The 23,888-nt window shown below is 35.6% G+C and overlaps 1 protein-coding gene across 3 annotated transcripts in view; it reads left to right on the forward strand.

Moving 5' to 3' along the window:
- PRMT3 (protein arginine methyltransferase 3) overlaps window positions 1–23,888 on the forward strand; it is a 123,955-nt gene that overhangs the window by 265 nt on the left and 99,802 nt on the right. Inside the window, exons 2-8 of one of the 3 annotated variants that reach the window (XM_038569256.1) lie at window positions 47–206; window positions 1,409–1,491; window positions 2,835–2,884; window positions 3,882–3,984; window positions 11,046–11,205; window positions 12,745–12,889; window positions 17,047–17,112. In XM_038569256.1, the coding sequence (XP_038425184.1) occupies window positions 47–206; window positions 1,409–1,491; window positions 2,835–2,884; window positions 3,882–3,984; window positions 11,046–11,205; window positions 12,745–12,889; window positions 17,047–17,112 (767 nt within the window). The remainder of the gene's footprint in view (window positions 1–46; window positions 207–1,408; window positions 1,492–2,834; window positions 2,885–3,881; window positions 3,985–11,045; window positions 11,206–12,744; window positions 12,890–17,046; window positions 17,113–23,888) is intronic. The other 2 variants (XM_038569257.1, XM_038569258.1) reach the window with 2 other exon arrangements.

The raw sequence follows: 23,888 nt of genomic DNA on the forward strand, positions 1-23,888 counted from the left end.
CGGGGGCGGCGCGGCCCGGGGCAGGGCTGACGGTGCGCGTGTCTAGGCGGCCGGGGCGCCGCGGCGGCGGAGGACGAGCTGCCGGAGCTGTCGGACAGCGGGGACGAGGCCGCCTGGGAGGACGACGACGAGGACGAGGACGGGGCCGGGGCGGAGGCGGCGCTCCCGCACGACCAGCAGCAGACGCCCTGCCTGTTCTGCCACAGGTGCGTCCGCCTCGGCCCCGGTGTCCCCGCGGTGTGAACCGAGAGGCCCTTGGACTGAGCCCCCGGCCGTTGTGCTCCCCGGTCCCGCGGGGCCGCAGCAGGGCGCTGGGAGTCGGCGTCGAGCTCGGCCTTGCGAGTGGCCGCCCTGGAGACCCGCCGGGGCGCCCCAGCTTTATGGAGCTGCACCCCTGGCAGGAGGGCAGCAAGGAGGGCAGCAAGGAGGGCAGCCCCGGGCCGCCTGCAGCCCCGCCCGCGGGAGGGAAAGGATGCTCTTCCCCGCGCAGGGAAGCCGAGCGCGCGCCATCCCTGACTCGAGGTCACGGAGCTGGGGTCTGCCTTCCGTCCGCACACACGCTCTTTCCACGTAAAGCCCTGCGTGGCCGTCATCCTCGTGAGCTCTGGCTTTCCGGACCGGCGGGCAGGAACGAGGCCTGCTTGGCATCGGCCAGTGCGAGGGGAATAAACACTTTGCGGCTTCCCGTAAGCCGGGCGCGGGGCTTGGTGGCTGGCGTAGTCCCGCAGGTGGGAGCACAGGTGGCGCCGCGGGCGTGGCTCCGGAACGTCCAGGACACTCAGGGTGTCATAAAACGGTATTTACTGAGCCTCAGGGATGTGCTGCTTTGCGATAGGCTGAGGTCGTGACCTGAGTCACTAGGTCAACCCTCGGTCGCCCACCAGCTGGGGCGTGTGTGCAGCGCGCAGGCGGGGTGCGGCCCCTCCGTATCCCAAGTGCCCTTCGGGTTGCAGGCCTCGGATCAGAGGCTCGGCCCTCACACCACCCAGGGATCCCCATGCTTTATTTCTAAAAGCAGCGTGAGCTGTCTCAGTTCAAAGCCTCTGGAAGCAGCGCTGACACAGAGAAAAGAGCCTTCTGTAGGGAATTTTAGTATCTTGAGAATAACAGTGTATCAAAGGGAGTTCTCTTCCTTAGAAGCCTTTTGATAAACTCGGTGCTGTGATTTCACACATAAATGAACTGTGACACTTACAATGTAGTTTGTTGAGGGTCTGAAATGAGACTCAGGTACTAATTCCCTTTAGAAATGCCTGATCCCTCTCATTTACAAGTATGTGTCTTTTTTTCTTAACTGGATATAAAACCAGAAATCAGCAGAATGGGGGAAGAAGGGTATATTAAACATGAAATCAGTATTTAGACTTTGGAGGGGACTAATTCATGAAGCTGTTGTTTGTTTTTTCAGGTTATTTATATCTGCCGAAGAAACGTTTTCACACTGTAAGTCTGAGCATCAATTTCATATTGATAACATGGTCCATAAACATGGTGAGTATTGTTTGGAATAAAGAGTTTAGTTGCAAGATTTAAGTTCACACTTTGTATTCTTCAAGACCTTTCCTACACAAGTTCAATAGAGTGAAAAATGTACCAACCTATCCTATGAAATTGGCCATTGGAAGAGAACTAATTTTAAGTCACTCTTCTAGATAAGATTTGCTGTACTTAAGCTTATATTGACTTTACAGCTAAAAAGGAAAAACAACTTTGGCACGTGATTGCATTTTTATCATATTAGAATTAAGGAGAGCAAGGATAGAGTCGGAGTCCGGGAAAGAAGGTGGGATCGTTGTGGAAAAGAGGCAACTTACTAGGTCAAAGCATAACATGAACTTCAGGGCATACAAGGTTGAGTTTGGTAAGAGTCTAGAAAAAGGAGTGCTGAAGTTAAGGTGGTGAACAAAATATCTAGATGATTCTTTTGAAACTTGCATTCGAGCATACTTCCCTTATAATTCAAGTCTGCTTCCTTAAATGGATGAAGAGCTACAGTATTCCACTGAAACTAACGTAATACAGAATTCGTTTTTTCAGTCTTTATATTTGCTATCAATTAGAAAAGACATTATGTGATAAAATATGTTTATAATTCATAAGTTTAACTGCAGCTGCTTTTGTAAGACATGAATGACTTTTTGGGGTTTTTTTTATATACATTCTTAAACTGAATTGAAATCACACTTTTAAATGTAATTTTAAAATTTTTTTCATTTAACAAATAGAGGTTTTTGTATGCTCTTATGCATATAAAACATTTTAAATGCTGTTGTGTTTCTCATAACATTTGTCATGACAAATAATACCCAGTTGGTTGGATATTCTGTTGCTTTTCCACGTTTTAAATGCTGCTTCACCTATGGAAAGAAAGCAAGCCTCATTGTTTTTTGATTTACATCATTTAGCTTAATATAAATACTTTGTATACTCCGTGTCTAGCCAAAACTATAATTTGATAGGCACCCTAAAAAATAGGGAATTTAGAGACTTTGGGCTCTAATATCACCTGCCAAATACTTGGTAAAATCTACAACTGAATTTTCCTGACTTGTATTTTTCTTAACAAATGAGGATTTCAATTCTAAAAATTAATTTCCTACTTTTTAGAAATGCAAGACAGACAGTAAAAATTGTCATCCATGTGCTTTTGTCAAAGTATTTGGAAGTATTAAAGTTACTATTTCTAGTTCTTAATAAGAAATTCAAAATATTATAAGTTGTAGTTTAGAGGATAGAAATATTTTATTATCTAACCAGAGAAACCTCTATAGAATAATAGGTCAGTGAAACAAAACTCATATTAAAACAGGTGAATATCTTTTTTTTCTCTTTAGGACTTGAATTTTATGGATACATTAAACTAATAAATTTTATTAGACTTAAGGTAAGTTGATAGCTTATTTTATAATTTTGTTTGGTGGGATCCTTGGGTGGCTCAGCAGTTGAGCGTCTGCCTTTGGCCCAGGGCGTGATCCTGGAGTCCCAAGATGAAGTCCCACATCAGGCTCCCTGCATGGAGCCTGCTTCTCTCTCTGCCTGTGTCTCTGCCTCTCTCTCCGTGTCTCTCATGAATAAATAAATCTTTTTAAAAAATCATAATTTTGTTTGGAAACTAAAGAAATACTGCTGTGACTATTGATGAATTGACTTTAGAAGAATACAAAGAACTGCTATATAATCATCATGTTGAGGGAATCATAAACATTAGACACTAGTACAACATAGAGCACCAAGGAAGTGAATACACATGCTTAGTAAGGTATTATTTTTAACTTTGTCCAAGAGGTGAATTGATTTATGTGAAAAAGTAATTCAGGGCCTGATAATACTGATGCACAGTATTGCCCTACATCAGAAATAATTTCTAGTGTGATTTCAAGTACTGTGGTTGTCTTTGTTCTATTTTTCAAATACTTAATCCTTTTCTCTCTTTTATTCAAATGATTGTTTATGTTCCCATGTCCCCCAAATCCAAACAATAAAAAAGTGCATTGAAACCATATTGCTGGGATCCCTGGGTGGCGCAGCGGTTTGGTGCCTGCCTTTGGCCCAGGGCATGATCCTGGAGACCCGGGATCGAATCCCACATCGGGCTCCCGGTGCATGGAGCCTGCTTCTCCCTCTGCCTGTGTCTCTGCCTCTCTCTCTCTCTCTGTATCTGTCATAAATAAATAAAATATTAAAAAAAAAAAAACCATATTGCTTAACCTAAGCAATCATACAATAGGTTAACGAAGTGACAAGCGAACACAGACTCCTTAAATAGAGATTTTATGTAAGGTAGACATGATTCCTCAACTTTCCTATCTTTTGTTGGGGGTGGGGGGGGAGGGACGTTGTGATTATATACAATAAAAAAATGCAATTAATTTTACATCCAGAATCCTACAGTTGAGTATATGAATTCCATCTACAACCCAGTGCCTTGGGAGAAAGAAGAGTATTTGAAGCCAGTATTAGAAGATGACTTATTACTTCAATTTGGTAAGATGAAATACTGAGTCTACTTTTACTTAGGGTCATTTGTAATGGCAAATGGTAGTTAAATGTTCTAAGCAAATATATCATCTCCTTAATTCTCTAAAGACCTCACCAGGTAGCTGGTTTCAATAGGGAAGTTAAGAACTCATAGTCACACTGACCATCTGAGAGAGAAATTTAGAAATAGGAGTTTGTTTAAATATTGTATACAAGATGTTCTGAAACATAGGGACACTTGAGAAAATAATTTTTACTTGTGGGCTAAATTTTAGTCTACTAAAATTGACTAAAATTTTAATTTAGTTAATTTAGCTAAAATTAGCTAAATTTTAAATTTAAATTAATCAAAATTTTGAAATCTGATTATTTTTTCTGCTTCAAAAAATTTAAAGTAGATTTAATAATACTTGCTGCTTTTGTTTGATGTATTTAGATCAGATAATTGACTTTTCTTAAGGCATCAAATTTACTGAGATTTTTTTTTTTTAAAGATTTTATTTGTTTATTCATGAGAGACACAGAGATAAAGGCAGAGACATAGGCAGAGGGAGAAGCAGGCTCCTCGCTGGGAGTCCAACGTGGGACTGGTTCCCAGGACCCAGGATCATGCCCTGAGCTGAAGGCAGCCACGCAACTGCTGACCTACCCAGCATCCCTGAGATTTTGTTTTGATGCAGAACAGATTCCACTTAAATTTCCATGTGTTCACACTAACTCTATAGCCTTCCATGTGGCAGGGCCACTTTCCTTATTATTTATTTATTTATTCATTCATTCATTCATTCATTTATTTTTCCTTTTTTGATTATAGCTTTCTTATTTGGTTATTTGCTCTGTGCATTTGCTCATTCTCTAGTTGACTCTTTAAGATTTATTTATTTATTGAGGGAGAGAGTTGTGTGCACATGCGAGTGGAGTAGAGGGAGAGAATCACAAGCGAACTTACCCCTGAGTGTGAAGCTTGTGGTGGGGGCTCAGTCGCAGGACCCACGAGATCATGACCTGAACCAAAATCAGGAGTCAAGTAGAGCACTTAACTGATTGAGCCACCTGGGCACCCTGGCTCATTCCTTATTGTACAGGGAACTTGTGAAAATTCTTTTGGCTTCTTATAGATACTTTATTGTTCTAACTTACCAGGGTTAGTGTTTTTTGCTTTTTACCCTTTATTTATATTTTCTTCCATGTTTCTTGTGTCAGGCGAGGAAGAGGGTTTGTTCAGATTAGTGGGACCATTCTAAACAGACATGTACCTTCACATACAGAAGTTTGACCGTGTGGAGTTGAACCGTTCTCTGATGAGTATGAGAACTGTGGAAAACTATTCATTTCCATGAGAAGGACCATCATTAAGTTATGTGGCGGTGTGCTGGAGTAGTAAGCTCCTCAGTGTAGGATTTAGGAACTATGTGACCCTGGACAGAGCTTTCTGTTAAGTTTTCATCTATAAAATGAAGAACCTGGGCCAGATTTCTATGATTCTTTCTAGTTCCCAAATTTGGTGAGTCCCAGGTTGATTCTTTCCTATTTTTACAAATACTGTCTAATCTCATTTCTCCCTGGAGTGACCACAGTGATCTCTTTGATAAATGACAAAGTGCCTACTAAGTGCTCTTCATGACTTCCTACATTCAAAATCGTTTATCGAATACTCACATGAACATAGTAATGTTAAATGTTTCTAAACACGAAGAATGAATCTTTCTCATAGGAAGCCCACAGTCTTAATAGTAAGTGTTTTGTTTTTAAATATCTGTCTTGTGTTATAAGGTCAAGTGTTGTAAGTTTCATGAGAAGTAGAAAAGGTAGTACAGTTCAGAAGAGGAACAGATTATTCAGATCAACATATACTGAGTGTTGTGTGCTGGTCACGGTGGTTACAGATCTGCATTGACTAACTCTCCAATGGTATATAAAGTTGATTTCTTTTAGCCTTAATTTGTAAAAAGGTGATAATGACATTACCTTAGAAAGTTGTCACAAAGGTAATGCATATTAGCATAGTACCTGTCAGAGTAAGTGCTTAATAAAGGAGAATTTATTTTTATTAGTAAATAAATAAGGCCTACGAGTTTGGATGAAGAAGCCATGACTTTGATCTGGACCACTTAAAGCAGCTTAGTAAAAGAAGGAGAACTTGAACTGGGCATGCCCTTGCAAACACTGCCTGCTTCTCTCAAATAGCCTGTGTTCCTAGCCATTGGTGGAGAGAAGTGGAAGAGAAGTTTGTCGGTCTCCCAGCTCTAAGCTTGATTACTTACCATTGCATCTCCACTGCCTTTCAGTAAATATTTATTGAGCATCTTCTAAGTATGAGGCTCTGAGCATTTAAAGATGATTGAATAATAATAAATAAATATAAATAATAATAAAGGCGGTGACTAAGAAAATAGGCAATTAAAGTACAGTATGGGGGGCGGGGGCCAGATATCACATCAGTGATAAATCATGTTGATGCTATGAACTCTTTATATAATATGATGTGAGTGGCACTAGAGAAAACTCTAGTCTTCTTCCCCAAAACTGATAACCTCAGTTGAACTATGAAAAACCATGAGACACACAAAGTAAAGGTCATTCTATAAACTACCTGACCAATACTCTTCAAAACTGCCAAGGTCCTCAAAAACAAGGAACATGTAAGAAACTGTCATGGCTAAGAGAGGCTTAAGGAGACATGACAACTGAAAAAAAAAGGAGACATGACAACTGAATGAATTATAGTATCCTGGATAAGATCTTGGATCAGAAAAGGGGATGTTAGGGAAAAACAAATGAAATCGAAGTAAATAAAATGTGTGTTTTTTTTTTTTTTTTCTTTTTGAGTACAATGTAGGGGCACCTGGGTGGCTCAGTCGTTAAGCACGTTAAGCATCTGCGTTTGGCTCAGGTCATGATCCCAAGGTCCTGGGATTGAGCCCTGTATTGGACTCTGCCCATTGGGGAGCCTGCTTCTCCCTCTTCTGCCTGCTGCCCCCCCCCCCGCCCCCCCCACTTGTGCGGTCTGTCTCCGGTCTGTCTCCATCACAAACTCTTCTACATTAAGGGACAAAGGATCAAACACTTGATAGAACAGTAGGGGGGAAAATACATGATTAGACAGTTCACTAAAGGTTCAAAAGTAGCCCAACAGTGAGATGCCATTTCTTAGCTATCAGATTGGTAAATACTTTTAAAATATGACATGTTTTGTTGATAAAGCTGAGGAGGTAAGCACTGTCATACATTGCTGGTAGTATGCAATTTTGGCAACACCTAACCAAACTGTACACACATTTACTTTTTAACAGTGGTTTCACTGATAAGAATCTGTTTTTAGGTATACTTCCAATATTCTGAAAATACATATATACAAAATTATTAAGTATAGTATTGTGATTTTTAAATATTTACAACAACTTAAGTGCCCATACATTTAGGAGAGTAGTTGAATAAACTATTGTATATCCACACCATCTACTAAAAAAAGACCCAAAGATCTCTGAACCGATAGAGTGATGTCCAAGACATATTGTTAAATAGGAGAAGGCAAAACTCAAAAGAGTATCTACAGTAAGATATTCTGTCTATGTAAGAAAAAAAGGGATTTGAGAAAATGCATGTGTGTGCTCATTTGTACAAAAGAAATACAGGTAGGATAAACTGGAAACTAAAGAGAGTAGTTAAGTATGGGGTTTAGTGGGACAGGGAGGGAGAGAAGGGCACAATGGGGTTGAGGTAACAGGGATAACAAGGGAACGACATTTCTCTGAGAGTACCTTTTGTATAGCCCCGACTTTTAGGACTGTAGTAGTATTTCTCATAGCCTTCATGTAACGAAGAAACCAGCAAAGCAACCAGGATGTATGAGGGTAGTGATGGTCCAAAATGGGATCCAAACACTAACAAATGAACCTAACCATATTACAAAGGAATAATGTAACTGCCAAAGGGGATGGGGAAGGAAAGAGCTGTGGAAGTAACTGAAAGTCTTGACTGGATATTGTGCTGAGGCTCCCAAGTAGAAAGACTACATAAATGCTGTGATGTCAGTAAAGTTGTTATTTGCAGGGTATGGATTAGCAATCCTGGGACTTCTTTTTTTGTAATAGCATGGACAAGTAAATATATTATGAATAATAAGAGCTGTGTTTCTCACTGTTAGAGAAGGAGGTTTCAGATAAGGAAAAAGGGTAGGATGAAATGAGTCCTATGGTGATAGATTGGTATCAGAGTTACCAGCATGAATTCACAGTTTTTAATGTACATAGAGATAGATACAGAAATAGAGGCATGTGTGTCTATTTGGGTTGGTATATACACATGTATTTCCTAGCTCTGTTGAGACAGCCTAGAAAAACTCCAGTAGCAATGAGCATGCCTACTGCCCAGATTTTAACACCATTATCCAATAAAAGGAACCAAGGCTCTTTAGAGAAGTGATTGATTCCATGGATTGGGCAGGATGATACAACATGAGTTTGGAACAGCTTGTGCGCCAAAGCAGGGAAGTACTTAAAAGGTGGGGGGAGGTGGGGACTTACACAAGAATTCAGGAGCCAACCTGAAGGACTGCTAATGGCCGAAGCTGGGCTAATTTGATCAATACAGAAAGTGGCAGTATTGGGTTTTAACCCATAGGACGGAATAAATAGCTTGGATCCGAACTGACCTAATCAACCAAAGAAATACATGAAGAAGGAGCAACTTAAACTTTTTTTTTTTTCTTTTTAAATTTATTTATGATAGTCACACACAGAGAGAGAGAGAGAGAGGCAGAGACACAGGCAGAGGGAGAAGCAGGCTCCATGCACCGGGAGCCCGACGTGGGATTCGATCCTGGGTCTCTAGGATCGCACCCTGGACCAAAGGCAGGCGCCAAACCACTACGCCACCCAGGGATCTCCCAACTTAAACTTAGAATAAGATTTTCACTAGTAAATGTAGAAGGGAAGAGAAAAATAGAAAATCACCATTAGGCGAACAACACAGTAATAACTTGCAGAAAAGACCCACCAATGGATGCTAAGATTAGTGGGCAAAAATTTAAGGTGGAATAGGACTTGCATAGTTCACAGTATCTGCCCAAGAAATTTAAATACAGAGGAGATGTTAACTTCTCCAGTAGACACTACCACAGCCAACTGATCAAGGTTAACATCACCAATAATAAATCCTATTGACACCTTAGTAAAATGCACTCAGGATACAACATCATTTTTCTGCTGTTCTTGTCAAAAATGTAAAACTGTATTCTGGTAATGAAAAAAACATCTGAAAAACCGACGTTGATGAGCAGACTACAAAATCACTGTTACAGAAGTGTCAGATACAGTTCTTGGGTGCAGTATTCTAGATAGAGTTCAGGGTGCTGAATATTTTAGTTCTGATCTTTTACATGTTTTTTAACTTTTCTAATTCATCATTGACAGCGATGTATTTACATTTCTATGACTGAAGATTTGTCTATTTTTGCCTTTTAATTCTATCAGTTTTTGCTTTTGTAAGGTTTATGGTCATTTATAATCGTTAGGTCTTCTTGATAAATTGACCATCCTTTGTGGTAGTTCTTAGCTGCTGAAATGAAGTATCTAGGAGATTCGAACCTCCTGAGACAGAATGTAGATGTGGAGATTCATCTTTCTGAATGTGGCTTAGAACTATTAATTAGACTTTAATAAATTATAGTTATGGGTCTTAATGTTGACTGAACCCTTTCTTCTTTTCAACATTCAACATTTAATATATCTGATTGTCTCCATATTATTAGTGCTGAAAGTTTCTGTTCTTTTATTGCAGCAAAGAGCAAAACAAACCTTTTAAAGCAAAGAAATCAATTCCTTTGTTCATTTCTAATCTGTAACTTAACAAGTTGGCTTACAGTTTGACGAAGTTTGAAAACAAGATACACAGAGTTATATAGTAAGGAGTAGAAGATATGGTGTACCGTCCTTAACGTATCTTGTTGCTCTCATTAATTTTTGGTGAATTAAATAATAAATGAATGTATAGTTTTTTAAAACAGTGACTCAGTCTTCTTCAGACTGATTAGAGATTAGTGGCATATTGTACTACTGCTTTTATAAGTTCGATTTAGGCTATAGTCTCTAAGTTACAATATTCCCATGCATTTATTAAGCTTAGTTATTTTGTCTCAACTCTAGAAGTGTCACAACTAAAAACTGAATAAGAAAAAAAGCCATATTTCTCCAAGTGCTGTACTGAAGAGAAAATATAAATGCATTGTTTTTATTGCTTTAAGTTGATCAGAGAGTTAATTGGACTGAATGATAGACACTGGGATTTTGACCTCACTCACTAACTCCATATATTAATTTCTGTTAGCAGAAGTATTAGTTTTACAGTGGAAGTTAATGAGTTCATACATAGTGAAATTAAAGTCAAATCAAGAATTTTTAATACTAGGAATTAGGATGTCAGTAATATCAGCAATAGACATTGATGTATAGATTGCAGTATCCCTTACTTAGGATGAAAAAGTTACTGAATGTGTAGAATTCCTTATGCACACACTGTCCTTAATGAATATCTAAATGTCATACCTGTGTCTGAGAAGGGACCTGGTGAACTGGCAATAATATGAGCTAGGAGGGCAGGCATGGGTTTGAATCGTAGTTTTTTTCATTAAACAGCCAAATGACTTTGGGCTGTAGTCACTTAATTCCTCTGAAATTTATATTTCCCATGCCTTAAAATAGGAATAAATGTTACATGTTAGGTTTGTTTTGAGGGTGAAATGAAATGTAATGTGTGTAAAAGAAACCTGGTAGTCAATACATTCAAGGATTTTTTCCATTTTTTTTTGTTCCTTCCTAGTTTTAGTTCAGTATAATTAATGCATTTATATATGGTTAATTTAGCCCCCTAATGAAAAACTTAGAGTAACAACATGCTTTTTAAATTTAAATGGAAACAGTTTGAATATTAAATATTTAATTAGAAATACTTTTACAAATATTTCTCAGTTGGCTGCATAATAGGCACTTTGTATTTATTGATAACATGTTTATATTTGCTTCATTGTCAGAAGATGTCCTGATAATAATGTCCATTTATTTCTTTAGATGTAGAAGATCTTTATGAACCAGTGTCAGTCCCATTCTCATATCCCAATGGCCTCAATGAAAACACATCCGTTGTTGAAAAATTGAAACATATGGAAGCCAGGGCACTGTCTGCTGAAGCTGCATTAGCTAGAGCACGTGAGGATCTGCAAAAAATGAAGTAATTTATCAATCTTACAGAAAATTATTTATTTAGATACTAAAAGTAATACCACTAAGAATAAGGTGGAATATGGTAAAACATTTCATATACTGGAAAGCACAATGTAGGTATTTAATTTTAAATTTATTTTAAATTAATGATATTAATTAATATTAGCATTTTTATATGTTATAGATATAGTTGATTAACATAAAATTTTGTGGTTTTACCTCTTCTCACATACTTCTTTATAATTACTTTTGTACTAATGGTTATTATTCTGGGAGTGTTGGCCTCTTGAGTGCTTTTGTTCTTTGATATTGCTTTCCTTTGAAATGCTTTGTATCTAATAAATTTCTCCATTTACTTTTTTTCTCCTAGGCTTTTAAAGGAGAGTAATTAATATTTTTTTAGGTTGGAGGACAATACAGTGTTGAAATTTTTGTTTTTAAAGAATCAAAGTATAATTATGTAGTATTCAGTTAGAAAACCAGATACATAGGATGGTTTTCTCCAGTGAGTAAATTAGCCTTCTACTGGCTTAGTACTTCACAGAATTTAATGTGCATATGAACCACCTGGGAATTTGTTAAACTGTACGTTCTGATTCAGAGGTCTGACATAGGGCCTGAGATTCTGCGTTTTTACCAAGTATAGCTTTAGCTGTTGGATTTGTAAGTCAATTGCCATTTCCCTAGTACCCACTTGATGGTTTGCCGGGATGTCCAGCAGGGAACATTGGATAGCTTGATTGTGGTTCCCTCTCCCCATTTTTGAAATTTTATTCTGGTTAATTTATTAACCAACAACAACTCTACTATCTACCTCTTTGTGTTTCTCCCCCATATACATTATAGATTTTTTTTTTTAAATTTTTTAAATTTATTTATTTATGATAGTCACAGAGAGAGAGAGAGAGGCAGAGACACAGGCAGAGGGAGAAGCAGGCTCCATGCACCAGGAGCCTGATGTGGGATTCGATCCCGGGTCTCCAGGATCGCGCCCTGGGCCAAAGGCAGGTGCCAAACCGCTGCGCCACCCAGGGATCCCACGTTATAGATTCTTAATACATTGTGATCAGAGAGGGAATTGAGTTTTAGAGCTGCAGTGGGTGGTGGTGGCATACCTAGTAATTCTCAATTTGAGTCACCTTTCTGCCCATAGAACACTTCCCCTGAGATGATATGGTTTGAAAGAATATTAATAGTGTTGAAATATACCACATTGATTCCGTTGCTAAAATAAGGTTTTAGAACAGTAGAGATATTGAATAAAGAGAATGTGCTTTTGTTCAGTTGAAAGATACAAATGGCTATAATCTTCAGCTGGCAGTGTTTTTGTGATTTGCAGAAGAAATGTTGACATCTCGGTTTGAATATGCTTTTGCTTAAGATCCAGCAGGGGGAGCTTTCAGTTGCTTAAGATAGAATGTGAGTTAGAAGGCTCATCACACTGCATTCTCCACTCCCTCCACTTTCCTCTCCCTCAACCTCTAGCCTTTCCTTTTTTCATGGTCCAATAAACCTGTCTCAAGGGTGTATTTCAAATTGATTACAGACAATTTGCTCAGGATTTTGTGATGAACGCAGATGTCAGAACCTGCTCGTCATCTACTACTGCCATTGCAGACCTCCAGGAAGATGAGGATGGTGTTTATTTCAGCTCATACGGGCATTATGGGATACATGAAGAAATGCTAAAGGTTAGAAAAGAGCACAAACCCACCAAATCCATACTAAAGGAAAAATAGAATAAAACAAGTTTTTAATATATATGCTGTAGGAAAACTGTTTTTTTTTTTGTTGTTGTTGTTTTAGAATTGCTTTTTAAATCTTTGGTGCTTAATAGCACATCTTGGGTGGAAAAGACTATAGGAGCATCACAGTCAACTGTAAATTCTGTTTAAGATCATTATTAATCTTTATTATACAGTCTTTACTTTTACTTGAAATAGAACATTGGAAAAAACTGCTGCTGGTTTAGGTCTTCTCAAAAGCAGCTATTAAATAGGAACAAATTATACGTTTGCCTTTTAATGTACAAAGGGGATGATTAATTTTAGTGTTTTAAATAGCAGTATGACTTCAATTTGGGCAAATAATTCTTTGGTACAAAGTTTAATTCTAAATCTCACAGTTGTCATGGCATAACTTTTTTTACACTTGAAATCATTAATATGTAGAAGAATTTCCTAAATTGGTCAAATAAGGTTTTTAAATTTGATTGTTTTAATTTTTATAATGTCCATATAAAATAGAAGTAGATTTCTAGCTTTGCCTGGTAATTATACATTTGATTATGTATTACAGATTGTAAAATAGTAAGATGTAATTTTTTAATTTGGTAAAACTAAAAATATCTATAGTAAAACAAGTGGTGGAATGTAAAAAATTTATTTAAATGTTAGATGTTCATCTCTGTGAATTTTCAATGCTACAGCCTTTTCTTAAAATAAACCAACAAAAAATTCATTCCTAAATTCTTCCTCACCAGATTGTTTTATTTTGGAAAGCCCTAAGACCATGTTCCCCTGACACAAATGCATCAATGTCATGTCATTTCTCTACTAATGACATGTCACGGTTGTGCTTTTTGTTGTCACTTGGGAATGGTATAGCATTATAAATAACAGTTCTCTTAAGTCCAGAGGGAGTTTGTTTAAAGGAAATTGACTTACTCTCTTTTCTTTGTTAAAATTAATTTTATTGTGTCTAGAATTTTTTTTTAAGGAATTAACTTAAGCCCATGTTTGTTATTTTAAATCACCTCATTAATCTAAATGCCACCAAGCTTTAATGCCTTTGGTGTGGAAATTGTGTGGGTTTTCAGACAGATAAGTTTATTGAGACTCCAAATAGATAGCACATAAAAGTGTCCTAGGTACAATCATCAAGGAAACCCGGTTTGACTACTTGTTTCCAAATTCTGTCTTGGAAATTTGTAGCCGTATATCCATTACTAGAAGATCTTCACACCTGATCTTGTATCTTTAAGTCCTTTTGACGTACATACGGATTTAAGAAGTTCCAACTTGAAGTTTCCAGTGCTACCTTTTCCCTTTTAGAGAATCATTTAAGAATCCCTATTAGTATAATTTTCCATGCCTCACTTCCCATTAGCTGTTACACAATGTAATTACCTCTCATCGGGGATGACTTGATTAAGTTTTTAGAGGAAATAAGGACCTATTCCATGCAAAAAGAACTATTTATCAATTTTATATTTTGCTAAATTATAAAATGTGGATGAGTAGAAAATGTTCTGTATATCAAGCAGTAATTTGTTTTGTTTCTTAAAACAATTCTTAGCTCACATAATCTGTTTAAGGTTGTGCTACTACTAGAATCTCACTTGATCTTTATAAATAATTTAAAATTGAGAAACTGTATAGGATTTACTTTAACGCTTAGGATGGCCTTGCTTTTATAGGAAGAGTTATTTGGAATTTTGGTTGCTTAGTCTCATATTTCAATGACACTATTGTGGCATATGTTGTGATCATAATTATAAATAAAAGTATTTTGTGATCTCCCGTTCTAGAGTTGAGATGAAGATCTCAGTTTTGAATTTCAGCATACAGTTGATGGAAGGATGGATTACACGAACTCTCAAAATCCTTTGCCCACCTTATCTTTCTGAGGAACAGTCATTGTTGACTAATGTTGTAAATCTGAGACGCATTATTCTCTTTTTTTTTTCCAAGAAAAATATTGTTCATCCTGGTGAACATTTATCACAGATCATGGTACTATTAGATAATTTTTCTTTACTGCATTCTTCTCATTGTATCTCCAGCTGACGCCTACATTCCTTCCACCTACATAAGCCTACACATTTAGAACATACTGGTATTTATATTTGTAAAATTTATGGTATATACTTTTCTATAGTCTCTTTCTTAATTTTTTTTATATTTGTAGGAATAATTCCATGACACTTTACTAGTCTTAAACAATTATTTTGCTTCTTAGTATTGGAGCTTTAATTTTATTCTTTTGTGTTTCTTAAATAGGGCGATGAAAGAAAATAATTTTTAAAATTTTTGTTTATTGTATTGAAACATTAGTGTTTTAGAATACATTTTTAGAAGTAGTTATGAGTGCTAGTCTTTCATTTGCTTGCATTTTCACGTTTAGTGGTTTTTCAAAATTTCAGTTATTAAATTGAACCTCTGCTGTGTCCAAGGCACTCTGGTACACTTTGGATTTTATTGCATCAGAGTGAACGTGTGAATGAAAGCAGATGGGTCTGTAGAAAGAGCTTGGATGAAGGACTGTAGTTAAGGGAGCAGTGGTGCATGAATTTAGTTAGGACTGGAGTTGGGTGCTCGTGATCAAGTTGGAGCAGTGGTGAGGCAGTGTGATTGGCGAGAGCTTTCTGAGCGCCTGCCTCCTAGACTGATGTTCAGCCAGCAGAAATCACTGGTTGTAGTATAAGAAGAGTGTAAAAATGACAAATGTATGGAATGGTATTTTTTAAAAGACTTTTAAGATTGGTAAGTTAATATTAGTAAATCTATTTAAACATTAGATTCTTCCAGTAATTCTTAAAGTAATTGCAGGGAAAGGTTTAATAAACCTGATTTAAAATACTGTTTTTAGGGGCACCTGGGTGGCTCAGTGGTCGAGTGTCTGCCTTTGGCTCAGGGTCATGATCCTGGGGAACTGGGATCAAGTCCCACATCAGGCTCCCCTGCAGGAAGCCTGCTTCTTCCTCTGCCTATGTCTCTGCCTTTCTCTCTGTGTCTCTCATAATTAAATAAATAAAATATTTAAAAAGAAGTTTTTTGTAAACCAGTTTAAAATAATTCCATCAAAAAACATGGAATTCTGTAATTCTCCATTCTTATATCCTGTAACTAAGTAAAACAACTTGGCTTTTAATTTAAGACTTTTATTTTTTATTTTTTTCCAAAATCCCAATACTGGCCTAAAAAATTTTTTTGAAGGGTATGGATTCCATAAATTTTTATATTGTAGCATTTGCTGTAACATTTCTTTTTACCTAGTGTGAAACCCAAAACTGGAATTCCTAATCTATTTTTATTGTGCTCATTTTATTTACTTGGCAGCAGAGGCCCTTACTGCTTAATTTGCTGTCTGTGTCTATCTCAACTGAAATAATTTAAAAGGGAATCGGCCCTATTCATGAAATAAAATAAATGTTATCATCCGGTGCCTGTCTTGGTCACAGGTCGTGTGAGACTCCAGAGTGCAGAAGTCTCATCAATGTGAGCTGCATGGCTCAAATGATTTACCTTTGGGTTACAGGGTTTTAAGCATCATTTCCTACTACAGACATTTCTAGAAACAAAACAGGATTATAAATCAAATGGGCGCTGATAAGTGTCATTCTTAGAAAAGCCATATTCCCTTTGGTTTCATTTTTTTATATGCAATTGTAAGCATTTATCTGTTTTGGTTATTTTTCTCCCATATTTTAATATAATATTTTAACATTTAACATAGATTCCCTCCACTACAGGGAGTCAGGCTCCTGATCCCAGGCCCTATTAAAGGAACAAAACATTATGTTCAGCTTCTATTAGCTTTAATTACCAGTTGAAGTCTTTTTTTTTTTTTTTAACCAGTTGAAGTCATAAAGTGATAACACATCAAGACAAAAACATCAAGACAAAAATATGTACATCCCTTATCTGACTTTCAGTGATTATCCTTGTGTGTTTGTGGCATTTCCATTTTTTATTGTTTTCTTTTAGGAAAAAAAATTAAGCTTGGCTTTTCATGAAAACAGTAGCTATGGAAACTAGCAATATGCGATAAAATAACAAATATCTTCCTAGAAATTTTTATATTTTCAGTCTACCATGTAAACAGTGTTTTTCTTTCTCTACTCTAGGACAAAGTGCGAACAGAAAGTTACCGAGATTTTATATACCAAAATCCACATATCTTCAAAGACAAGGTGAGTAGCATAGGCTACAGAATTGTTCATTTCATACGGATCTTGGACAGTAGAAGTCCTCTCTTGGGTATCATTGTGATAGCAGTTGATTTAGTTTACTCTGGCTTTATTTCATGGAAGACTTTTATGATGCTTCTCTGTAGTGCAGGATCCTGATAACAGAAATGCTGATTGGTGCTGTCACTTGGTGTACAGATTTTTTAAATTGAAATTCATAAATTACAGTGACATAGGTTTAGTTAAACTTTGCTTATTCAGATTATTTGCTTAAACCATATTTTTTATTTACTGTGATTCCTATGAATTTCAGATGTATCAGATAAGTCCCATACCAAGGCATAGTTTTAATGATTACTCTAGTTTGTATTAATTAGCTAAAAATAAATAATTTTAAGAAGTTATTATTAATAAGTAGGGTCAAATATTGTAAGGTAGAACTTATTTTATATGCTTCCTTTTAAGACCTCATTTACCTATTTTGAGACAGTTTATATTTTATAGTTAGTACCATTTCAGGTTATTTCAAATGTGAAATTTCATACTGTGTACGTGTGTGTGCGCGTAATATGTGTCATTTGTCTTTCCTCCCTCATGAATTGTTTTCATTTTTCCTTCTTCACTTCTTCCTTCCCTTTCTACATTGGCATGTTTACTTAGAAATTCAGATTTTCTGTTTTTCCTTTCTTATTGGAAATTAGTCCACTAATTTAGTCAAAAATATTATCACCTCTGCCACGTACCTTTGTTTGGGAATTTTTCCTCACCCTTTCCACTTCAAGAACATCTATATTGACAACATACCAGGTTTTTAAAATTTCCCTTTCACTTTCATTTTATTCTCTGAGGTTATTTCATAAGCTTTACATGATATTGTAGCAATGAATAACAACCTTTATATTTAAAAAAATTTCTTTTCCTGATTTGTGTATTATTTGGAATATAATATAGATTTGTTTTTCATTTTCCATATCTGTTTCCCAAGAGCTGTGTTTCACTAAAATGTGACTTAGCTGAGTTAGACAGTTGAGATTTATATGGTACTCTGATATCTTGGCTAGAGCATTACCTAACATGAAAGGTTTATGATGGTATGTGGTTTTTTTGTATTTACTGATCCCCCTATAGACAAATAGGTGATTTTATTTTAAAAAATCTTAGTTTTTATCAGTTCTTTGTACTTAGGTTTTTTGTATGCTTTTTATATTTACAGCAGAGACTAAGAATTTTTTTATAGTTGGTTTTTAGATTTACCAAGTGCTGGAGCAATTTATTAAAGTCTAAAAACTGCTTTGTTCCCAGTGAAGCAAATATGTTACTATTAAAAATTTTGCTTTATACTTCTAGTTAGACTGTGCTCAGATTTTTATTTGATTTTTTCAGTAATATGTTGTGGAGAAATTAAGCATGTACTGGTCTGGGCATCATTAGTCCTGCCTGGCTTCTCAGGAACCAGATATATAATTTTAGACAAGTGGATGGATCTCTTTGGGCCTCATCTGTAATATGAAAATATTTCAACCCCTTCTGTTTTGAAAATTTTATGAGTTTTTTAAAATTGCAAAGCCTCTCTTTGAGCCATCTTTTCTTAATACTTTTTGATATGACTGCCATAAGGATTTGTTAAGTGAAAGTAAGTTAAAAGTTTTTTTCAGTATGCTATTGAATAGATTTGTCTTATCTAAAAATACACCGAAAAGGCACAAGTATTTTCATTAGAAGCTTAATTATTGAGGAATTAAGTAATTCTAAATATTTTTATGTATATGGAATGCATCTTCGTGGATTCCTAGACATACACAGTTACTTTCTGTTTTAAGGTTTTTATTTGTAACAGTGTTATAGAAAAATTATATATATATATGTATATATATAATGTACATTTTCAGACAAAATACATGCCCATGGGAAATATATAAAGTTTCAGTTAGTTGTGTTTTACTTACTGCTCTTACTGAAGATATTAAATATGCCAAACTCAGAAAACAGCTTATTAATAATTTGGGAGTATTTTTCCTTAGCACTTTCTCTAAAATGCTTTCATTAATCAGTACGTAATTAGTTTTGCTTGGCATTTATGGCTTCTCAAAAATATACTGCAATGTACAATATTATACCTATCTTTTTAATTCCTTAAAACACTTTCAGGGTTTAATTTCTGTAATTAACAATATTAAATAATCTAGAGCTTTCATATTTTTAAATGATTTGGAATACTTTTCTTTATATACTATGGGTACAGATTTAGAAAATATACTACCATATATATATTTTTGTTTGTTTTTTTAAGATTTTCTTTATTCATAGAGACAGAGAGAGAGAGAGAAAGAGAGAGGCAGAGACACAGGTAGAGGGAGAAGCAGGTATTATACAGAGAGCCTGATGTGGGACTCGATCCAGGGTCTCCAGGATCACGCCCTGGGCTGCAGGTGGCACTAAACCGCTGCACCACCAGGGCTGCCCACTACCATATATTTAAATAGCATTTGATAATTTATATCAAATTGCTTTCAAACACATTGTCACTGTATATAATATACCTGTAACAAGGCAGCGCAAGTATTTATTTACTTTTGCACATGTAGATATTTGAGACCAGTAGATTAATTGACTTGCCCTAAAACAGGCAACTAAAACAAAACCAAACCTGAGGGTTTATACTCCTAGGTTACTGTCCTTAACCCTGTGCCACTGCACTTGAAACACCATTATTTTAAAATAGAATGAATAATTAGAGTGAGATCCATTAGTTATATTTTAATTCACATTATTTTTCAAATGTGGGCCATATGCTTTTTGTGTGCTGTGATAGAATATGTTCATAAATTTATTTAAATCTAATTATTTTTAAAAGTGTATGAAATAACTTGTTTTCCTAAGTCTTATTACCATTGTTCTTTTTTGCTTTTATCTCCATTAGGTTGACAAACTTCATATAACACTACTTCTATATCATGCTATGTAGGCTCATAGTAGAGATTTCTTTTTCAGAAAGATGCTAATTATTAAAAATGTGTTTCTTTCTTCCATCTCTTCTCCCTCCATTCTTTCCTCCTTGCCTTCTTTTCCTTTATTCTTATCTTAATATTGTGTGAATTCACAAACCTCCTGTGGAGGCCATATGGTTTCTCAGATTTAATTTAACTTTGGGTGGCAAATCGTGTTATCACCCCTCATAATTAATTTCTATTTGTAGTCCATTGAAGAAATTCACAGTTAGGTGCCTTCACTATGCTTTTGATTATTATCTAAAATTAAATTGATACATGTTTCCTCTTTTTTTTTTTTTTTTTTTAGAAAATATCAAATTCCTTCACCATTTTATAAAATAATGTTAGTTTTTAAATCATCATTTCTACCTTCCTTTGATTCTATCAAGTTTTAGTTTATTACCTAATTTTGAGCTAGGTAGAATAAATAATGTGTGATTTAAAATATTTTTTAATACATGCTTTAGAAGCAGATTGACTTACATTTGCATGCTAGCTTTACAGATTACCAGCTGTATGATCCTAGACCTGTTAACCTTCCCTCTCTTAAGTTCTTTCACTTTCATCATTTGCAGGATTAAGTAAGATTTATATATATATATATATATATATATGCATATATATATACTATTATATATGCATATATATATAAATTATGTTTATATGTGTATGTATATGTAGTGTTATAAAAGAACACATACCTTAATTGGAATCTATGACATATATACTTCTGTACTTTAGCTTTCTTCACTCAGCAACCTTTTTTTGTTTTTTTTTTTAAGATTTCATTTATTTATTCATGAGAGACATAGAGAGACAGAGGCAGAGACACAGGCAGAGGGAGAAGCAGGCTCCTCTCAGGGAATCTGATGTGGGACTCGATCCCCAGACTGTAGTATCATGCCCTGAGCTGGAGGCAGATGCTCAACCGTTGAGCCACCCAGGCATCCCCACTCAGCAACCTTTCTTAGAGATGATTCCTTATTATCATTCTTTCAATGGCTCATATGTCCAATGTAAGAATGTCCATAAGTTTTAACTTTTAATACTAGAAACTGCATATAAAAATATAAAATATTTAAATTTTTAAAAAATACATGTGGGAGTACAATGATAAGATAAATTCCTAACAGTGGACTTCCTGGGTCAAAAAGGGTTATTTACCATGGATGGTGTTAGTACCACCAGTCTGTCTTTACATAAACAGTGTGTGCTTGTTGATTTAACCAGTCACCATTGCCAAATACTATAGTATCATACTATGATATGATAGTAAATACTAAACTTCTAAATTTCACACTGACCTTTTATTTTTAAATTCTGCAGTTATTTCAGTGAAAGTTTCTTGGAACTTAATCACTTACAATTGTGTTATATATTTTTCCATTTTTCTTTGATGCCACATAACATTTCAAACTAATGTACTCTAAGCATATATACTATTTATTATAGTATTTTCTTGCTCTTATGGTTAATACATTTTGTTTGTAACTTTAAAAAAGTTTCAGTTTTGTTTGGAATGATGTGTAGTTTCCATCTTAAAATCTTTAAGTTTTTTGTATGTAAAAGTAGTTATGTTAAAATCTACTGACTCACTCGGATGGGGCACATGTGCAGAACCAGATTTTCCCTATGAAAGCATATGAGCCTTATCCTTCTTGGAGATGCACAGGATAGGAGATACAGAATAGTAGCCTTTTGAAAACTTTATTTCTTCAAATTGGCTGTTTAGATTTTCTCTCTTCTGTAGTAGTTCCTGTAAATTGTATTTTCAAGATATAATGGAATGAAGGACTGTACTTATAATAGTAAACAAAACAAGATAAAACATATATGAACAAACTTAAATAAGGTGCAGGACTAATGTGAAAAGTTCTTTTTAAATCTGAAGAACATGATAGATAATTTAAACAAATGGAAAGACTGTGTTTTTGAATAGGAAAACTTAAAATTGTCCATTTTCCCTAAATTAACTTATAATTTTAGCTCAATCCCCATAAAGCTACTCAGACTTTTTTTTTTTAAAAAAACCTAGACACGTTTATTCTCTTGTTCTAATAAAAAAAACAAATACACAAAATTTTCCAGAAACATTGTGAAAAAAATTTTACAGTGAGGGTGGACCACCTTTTTAGATACTAAAATGTTTTATAAGGCTTCTGTAATTAGAATAGTTACTGGCACATGATTATATAAATCAACAAAGCAAAATAAAAATCCAAAATAGACCAGAATATACACAGACATTTTACTTAATGCTCAAGGTCCCTCCCTGTCTTAGTCTATTTGGGTTGCTATAACAAAAATACCATGAAACAACAGAAATCTATTTCTCACAGTTATATAGAGTCTGGGAAGTCCAAGATCATGGCAATGGCTAGTTCTGGTGAAGGCCTGCTTTGTGGTTCATGGACATCCCTTCTTCCTCCAGAGAGGGCTCTGTCTGGGGCCTCTTTTATAAGCGTCCTAATTTCATTCATGAAGGCTTTGCCCTTATGGACCAGTTACCTCCCAAAGACCCTCGTTTCTAATACCATCACCTTTGGTTAGGATTTCAACATATTAGTTTTGGAGGAACACAAATATTCAGATCATAACAATCACATATCAAATTAGCAGGAGAAATACAGACTATTTAATAGTGTGTTGGAATAATTGGTTGGCCATCTGAACAGAAGTAAAGTTAAAAGCATACTTCTTAGTGTATACTATGATAAAAAAATATGTATGTATATTATTTATATTATAACATTATATTATATATATAAATAACATTATATATAATATATATAAATGAAACCACAAATATACTGAGAGGAATTGTATAAGGATGAAAGAGGGAAGAAGATGGGGAGAGAATTATGGTCAGAACCAAGAAGGAAACCATAGAAGACATGATTGATGAATTTTACTGAAGTAAAAAATTTCTGCATAACAAAAATAACTGTAAGCAGAATCAAAAGACAAAACTATGATGAAACATTCCAAGTTATAGAGGTCTAATCTCCTTAATTTATGGAGAACTGTTGTCTGATAAGAGAAGTTTGATTAGAAATTTGATAAGAAAAAGACAACTGGAAAATTAGGGTCTAAGACAGTTGATAAAAGAACTACGGGTGGCTCTATAGCATAAGGAATGATGCGAAACCTCATGATAATGGAAATGCATGTATTAATTAAACCAATATATCGGGGATCCCTGGGTGGCTCAGCGGTTTGGCGCCTGCCTTTGGCCCAGGGCGCCATCCTGGAGTCCCGGGATCGAGTCCCACGTTGGGCTCCCGGCATGGAGCCTGCTTCTCCCTCTGCCTGTGTCTCTGCCTCTCTCTCTCTCTATCATGAATAAATAAATAAATCTTAAAAAAAAAAAAATAAACCAATATATCATTATTTTGTACTTGCAAGATTGGCAAAAAGCCAAAAGTGTGACTGTATGTTCCACACGCTAGTCTCACCTGTAAGGACATCAGCACTTAAATATTGCTGGTTGGATTGTACTACGGAAGATCATTTATTTTGTTAAAGCTAGCATGATTACAAATATGTATATTCTCTCTGACACGGTGTTTTCACTTTTAGGAATATATTCTTTAGATTTATTCCTGTGTGAATGGGGTTGGGTATAAGGTTATCTATAGCTTTGATTATCATGGTAAAATTTCAGAAACTATCTAAATGTCTATCAATAGAGAACTGGATCCATACATTATGGTATAGCCATTATGTGGAATCCTTGACCAACTATATGAGAGAAAGAAGTTCTGTAAACTGATGGAAAGAGCTTTGCAT

This window comes from Canis lupus, chromosome 21 (assembly GCF_011100685.1).
Source record: "Canis lupus familiaris isolate Mischka breed German Shepherd chromosome 21, alternate assembly UU_Cfam_GSD_1.0, whole genome shotgun sequence".
Lineage (NCBI taxonomy): Eukaryota > Metazoa > Chordata > Mammalia > Carnivora > Canidae > Canis > Canis lupus.